General features: G+C 35.9%; 1 protein-coding gene across 2 annotated transcripts; it reads left to right on the top strand.

Moving 5' to 3' along the window:
* Positions 1–4,258: 4,258 nt before the first annotated feature.
* On the top strand, positions 4,259–5,987 carry LOC106391785 (probable S-adenosylmethionine-dependent methyltransferase At5g38100). 2 transcript variants are annotated; one of them, XM_013832491.3, is made up of 3 exons: positions 4,259–4,462; positions 4,733–5,441; positions 5,554–5,987. In XM_013832491.3, the coding sequence occupies exons 1-3, from the start codon at positions 4,425–4,427 to the stop codon at positions 5,884–5,886; spliced, it is 1,080 nt and encodes a 359-aa protein (XP_013687945.1). In that variant the 5' UTR covers positions 4,259–4,424; the 3' UTR covers positions 5,887–5,987. The 2 variants fall into 2 exon arrangements, with proteins under 2 accessions (XP_013687945.1, XP_013687944.1); XM_013832490.3 differs by having other exon boundaries at positions 4,263–4,462; positions 4,773–5,441.
* Positions 5,988–6,450: the final 463 nt, after the last annotated feature.

The following is a 6,450-nucleotide window of genomic DNA, read 5'->3' as shown; positions in this document are numbered from 1 at the left end:
TAAATGGTAACAAGACATCGTGTGATTCGGTAATGCTGTGATCACTGATTTAGTGATCACTTCCTTTCCTCCTTTTGTGAAAAACCTAAAAGTCCACCCATTGATTCTATTATTTAGCCGGTCTTGTACAAAACTAAAAACTGGAATATTTGAACCCCCGATATTTTCCGGCAGACCAAGGTAAGATCCCATTCCTCCAAAATTCTGAATGCCCAAGATATCCCTTAAGTCTTGTCTAACGGGCTCTTCAATCTTATGTCCAAATTGAATCGAACACTTCTCAAAATTTATTAGCTGTCCTGAAACTGCCTCATACTCCTTTAAAATCGTAAGAATGGTTTGACACTCTTCTTTTTGAGCTTTACAAAAGAATAGACTATCATCCGCAAAAAGCAAATGTGATATCGCCGGACAAGCTCTCGCTATCTTCATCCCCGTTAATTGTTTCCCCCTCTTTGCCTTGTTTATGTTTGCAATTAGAGCCTCCGTACATAAAATAAATAAATAAGGCGATAAAGGATCACGCAAGCCCCTATGGGGCACAATGAGGCCGCGTGGTTGACCATTTATTAGAACCCTATATTGAACCGATGATATACATTCCATCATTAGTTTGACCCAATGAAGGTCAAATCCTAATTTCTGTAATAAAGCCTTAATAAAGTCCAATTCCACTCTATCATACGCTTTGCTCATGTCCGTTTTGATTACCATATACTTTCTTTGACATGCTTTATTAGTCAGTAATCCATGAAACATTTCCTGGGCGATAAGAATATTATCAGAAATTAACCTTCCTGCCACGAATGCCGATTGAGTTTCGGAAATGAGCATTGGAAGATAGATTTTCAATCGCTGACACAAAACCATTGAAATAATTTTATAGCCTACGTTACATAGACTAATTGGCCTCAATTCCGTCATCCTCGTAGGTCTCTCTATTTTTGGGATCATACATATGTTAGTAATATTTAATCTTGTGTCCATTTCCCCTGAGACCAAAAAATTATTCACCATCTCTACTAAATCACTCTTTATAATATGCCAGGAGTGTTGGAAAAAGAGAGATGTCATGCCGTCTGGCCCTGGCACCTTTTCTGGATGCATCATAAACAAAGCATCCTTAACCTCCTCCTTCGTCGCTAGTCTCAACAAGAGTTGATTCATCTGAGGAGTGATGGCCGGTGTAACCTCTATAAGAAAACTATCAAATTCCGATGGAGAGGTGGTACTAAAGAGATCCTCAAAATAATCTACTGCCACTTTTTTCACACCATTATCCTCTGTAATCCAATTACCATCCACATCATGTAATCCAACAATTCTATTGCGAACCCGTTGTTGCCTTGTTAAAGCATGATAAAATTTTGTATTAAGTTCCCCAGATGCATACCACATGTTCCGGCCTTTTTGGTGCCAGTATTCTTCCTCATCCTTATATGCATCTTGTAATTTCCTAGATACCTCCAGAATATCCTCTTGAGACCTAGTATTATCCGTTTGTACCTCCTCAAGAGCTTGTTGTAATTCGTTTATTTTTTCCTTTCCATAAGGAGGATTATCTTTCCGCCATTTAGCAATTTCATGACGATAATTACTAATTTTTTCCATTATATTCTGTGTTCTCCCTTCAACTCTTCCTTCATTATAGTGTATCCAACCTGATGTAATTGATTCCATTAGACCCGCCTGTCCAATCCACCTCTTACCAAACCGAAATTGTCCTTTCCTCCTATGAACTTTATCCTCAAGATAAGCTACCACTGGCCGATGATCAGAGGCCACCATTCCTAGATACTCTGTAAACGAACATGGGAATAAAGTGTGTCATTCTTCATTTGCCAAAACACGATCAAGACGGCATCTAACCGTCACTGCCCCTTTTCCTTTTCCTCTTCTCCCTTGCCATGACATTTTACTCCCCCCGGGCCGGGAATTTGAATAAACCGCTATTTCTTTTCATATTATTAAAAGGAATAAAAGAATCTGCACTCCTAATAGATCCCCTATCTTTTTCATGATTTCCTGTAATTTCGTTGAGGTCACCAATAATAAACCAAAGTTCAGATCGCGCCAGTCCATACCTAGTTAACCGTTCCCACACTTGCTCTCGCATCTTTTGAACTGAATCCCCATATACAAAAGTAAGATAAACTTTTTTTCCTAGAGCCTCCGCTTCCACATCAATCATTCGATTGCTAGAATATAATACCTTCACCTGAAACTCATTATTATAAAAAAGTGCTAAGCCACCACTTCTCTCCAATGGATCTACTGTGACCAGATTATCATATCCAAAGTGAGCTTGAAATTTTTGAACAAATTCTGGTTCTTGCTTAGTTTCTGCTGAAAATAAAAAATCTGGTTTATGTTTATGCCTTATCTCGCTCAAATACCTTATAGTCCATTTGCTTCTCATTCCTCGGCAATTCCAACTTAATACCCTCATTTAAAAAAATATTTTATTTGCTCCGGCGAGCTAAGAAACAAACGGGGGTGTAATGATACCCTGTGACTCCAAAACAATCATATTCCTTTGTGACCATTCCATAAAACTCCAAAAAAACTCCAACCCTTTGTCTTCTTGATTTTTGCCACTTTCCCAATTCACATGCAAGGCATAAAACAACAAAGCCTCTCTATCGCCGCATGAATCTGTATCGCTATGTAGATTCTTTAAAATACACAAGGTAGTATTTTGGAAAACCTCAAAACCCTTTCCAAGTAACGAAACGCATAATGAACCTCTGGACCTTTTACGTAGCATGAAATCTCCCCCACCAAACTGAAGTCCTAGTAAAACAATTACATTCCTTTTTATATTTATAATATAATAACATACATTAAGCAATTGATTAAAGTTACACCTTAAGATCCCATATACAAAAGGAACTAATCCAAAAATCCCAAAGTGCTTATGCCACCAAAGAACTGTATTAACCTTGCCCCCAACATACGACACCACACATAATCTTCTTGATTCGATACCATCCAATCTCCGCAACATAATACTCCATTGCTTAACAACTATGCCCCTGCCCCACTGCTGCCATAGATACTGGTCAATCCAGTATACACTAACGCTCGAGGGTTAACTAATATAAAGTTTAGAGTTAAGGGGTGGAGATTTGGGATTGATATTTAAAATTTTATAAAATAAAAATTTGAAAAATAGTTTCAAAAATTATTTTCGAATTATAAAAAGAAAATTTGAAAAAAATAATAATTTTTTTTTCGAGAAACAAAATTAAAAAAAAATTATAAAAAAGTTCGAATTTGAAAACATATAATCTAAAACTATATAAAAAAAATTTAAATTTTTATTATTATTATTATTATTTTGTTTTTTATATATCTAGAGTATTACGGTCATTTTACCTATTAAATGAAACATTTTGGTCATTTTCCTCCTTGTAGTCTATTTTTGTGATCAAAACTTGAAAATTGTCTATTTAGAAAAATTGCCCATCTAAAATTTTGGAAACATTTTTTTGAGGAAAACAAAATGATAATTAACTATAAAGATTTTAGTTTAATTAGATACATATATAATTTACCTATTATAAATATTAACCAAAATCGACGTTTTCAAATAATGTTATACATATGCATTACTCTGCAATTTTTCTTAACATCCATATTTCTAAAACATACATATATTATCTCTTTCATTTTCTATTTCATTGATTGTTCATGTTATTCGAATTAGTCATATAAGACATCCATTTACACGCCTTACTTTTTCTCATGCTAACAAGTCATGTTTTTCCCTAATTTATAATCAAAGAAAAAAGTCATTTTCGTTTCTTATCACTGAACTTATATATTCAACTGAATTTATATCTTCAACTTGTTGTTTCCTGGCCATTCAAATTTTAGAAATGTACGAAACATTTGAATAATTAAATCCTTTTGACATCTGCGGGCAGATTTGAATTGTCTCAAGGAGTTGGAAATTTTAAATTACATAGTTAATACTTTCCGCTATTTGACAAAAAAAAAATACTTTCCGCTACAACATTTTGAATTTTCTTAGTTGAGTGCAAACATTTCAAACCACATCTTTTCATATTCCTCTACCGATATTTCAGACCACATATTTTCCTTTTCTTTTCACAACATTTCAAACCTCATAATCTTTCCAAGTCACGCTTGGAATTTTTTTAATGGGTCAATACAAAAATTCAGGTAAAGCGACCAGCTTCAAAGAATTGTCTTACCGAATGCTTAATAAAAACAAAAAGTTTTTTTTGTTTTTTTGGGCTAAAAATTTGGAAAAAAAAATCTCATCTTGAATTTGTATAAATATGTTCCGTTAATCTCTTCGGTTACTAAAACTAACACTCCCAATATTTAGAAATAGTTAAGCACAAAACAGACAGCAATGTCAACATTTCCTCGATCGTACCCGATGAGCGGTGGTGATGATCAACACAGTTACAACAATAATTCGTCATATCAAGTATGTCTTTTTGTTTTCAATGCTACTATTATCAAAGTATATCATATGTTAATGATATAATGTGAGTTATTTCTTGTATTCTAACGAATCACTGATTATCCGCCTATATTATAACTAAATATGTGATTATATGGTATGAATATTCTAATTTTGTTATTTCTTGAATTTAACCATGTTATTTGTTTATCTTTTTAGCCTTTTTTTTTTTTAATCAAACTCTTTTTAGCCAAATATATATATATATAAATATATGTGTGTGTGTCTGTGCAGAACATGTTTTCTAGCTAACATCTATATGTGCATGGAACAGAAAGCAGCTATAAATAGCGTTGGAGAAAAGACAAGGCAATGCATCATAGAAAAGCTCGATCTCCCTCTGAATTCTGATCTTGGTACTTTTAGAATTGCCGATTATGGTTGTTCCATTGGACCTAACACGTTTCATGTTGTTCAAAGCATCATTGATGCTGTGAAATTCAAACAACTGGAGGGCAAAAACGAAACAAGCCTTATGCCTCTCGAATTCCAGGTGTTCTTCAACGATCAACCCAACAATGACTTCAACACACTCTTTATAACCCAACCTCCTTCATCTGAGCGGGAATATTTCTCGGCCGGAGTTCCAGGGTCCTTCCATGGCCAAGTGTTACCAAGGAACACCGTCCACATTGGACACACTTCTTACACGACTCACTGGCTTTCCGATGTTCCCGAGAACGTAGATGACAAGAACTCTCCAGCTTGGAACAAAAATTACATTCAATGTAATAATTCAATCGAAGAAGTGACCAAATCTTACAAGGTCCAGTTCACAAAAGACATGAAGCTTTTTCTTGAAGCTAGAGCAGAAGAGATAGTTCCAGGGGGATTGATGATCGTTCTAGGACAATGTTTACCAGATGGTGTCCCCTTGTTAAAGACATATCAGGGTATTTTGGTGGATACGATTGGTGATTGTCTTATGGATATGGCCAAATCGGTTAGTCTTATATTTGTATCATATATTTCTTTAATGCTTTAACTTTATTTTTGTAAATGTTAAAAGCGATTTAGTGTCGTTTAGTAATCAGATGTTTTTTTTTCTTTTGTAGGGACTAACGAGCGAGGAAAAGATCGGGCTGTTCACCATTCCTGCGTATTTCCCACAATTTAGTGAATTAGAGACAGAGATTGAGAAAAATCGAAGCTTTACAATTGAGACTATGGAGAGTGTACGTCATCCATTGGAGGATATTCCGTTATCCAACCACTTCTTGATTTCCATGTTTAGAGCTATTCTCAGCACGATCATAAAAGAACATTTCGGAGAAGATGTGATTGATGAGCTATTTGATCGGGTTGCTAAGAAACTCGCCAAGTACCCGATTGATTTTAAAGAGTGCGAGAAAAATGTGACCTACTTTATATTGCTCAAGCGAAAATGAATATGTGAGATATTAAAATAATGTTATTAACCAGATCGTGGATGGCTAATCTTCTATATAAGGAACCTCTATGTTATGAATAAAGATAGACTTTTCCATTACTTTTATAACACGTTATCAGTACGAAACTCTAAATCCTTAAGCTAATACCCAAATCGAAAAACCCTAAAACCCTAACCCTAGCCGGCGATCCGACGAACCCTAAACCCCGATCGCGTCTCTTGTTCCCGTATCTGTTCCAGCTCGCGTCCCCGATCAGGTTCAGCCCAAAGTGTTTCTGATCCTAGCTCAGACGTTCGCGACCCGAGAGCAGCTCCAGCACGCGACCTCTTCCTCGTTCGCGACAGCATCAGACAGCTTGCGTCTGACGATCAAGGCGTTCCCGATCAAGCAACAAAGGACGTCCGCGACCCGATAGAAGCGACTCGATCCATTCCAGCTCGCGTCCCGTTCGTGTCCAGCTCGCGGCTCAACTTCTTTGGTGGTCCGATTCAACAATCATCTAAGGTTAAAAGGTAATTCAATACCAAAAAACCCATAATTGAACATGGATTGATTGATAAA

The sequence above is a fragment of the Brassica napus genome, chromosome C6 (genome assembly GCF_020379485.1).
Source record: "Brassica napus cultivar Da-Ae chromosome C6, Da-Ae, whole genome shotgun sequence".
NCBI lineage: Eukaryota > Viridiplantae > Streptophyta > Magnoliopsida > Brassicales > Brassicaceae > Brassica > Brassica napus.
This window is presented reverse-complemented; position numbering and strand designations above follow the sequence as displayed.

Coding starts and splice junctions, on each gene's coding strand:
- LOC106391785 (XM_013832491.3), top strand. CDS start 4,425: ATGATCAACACAGTTACAACAATAATTCGTCATATCAA. Junction 4,463..4,732: donor ACAATAATTCGTCATATCAA/GTATGTCTTTTT, acceptor GTGTCTGTGCAG/AACATGTTTTCTAGCTAACA. Junction 5,442..5,553: donor TTATGGATATGGCCAAATCG/GTTAGTCTTATA, acceptor TTTCTTTTGTAG/GGACTAACGAGCGAGGAAAA.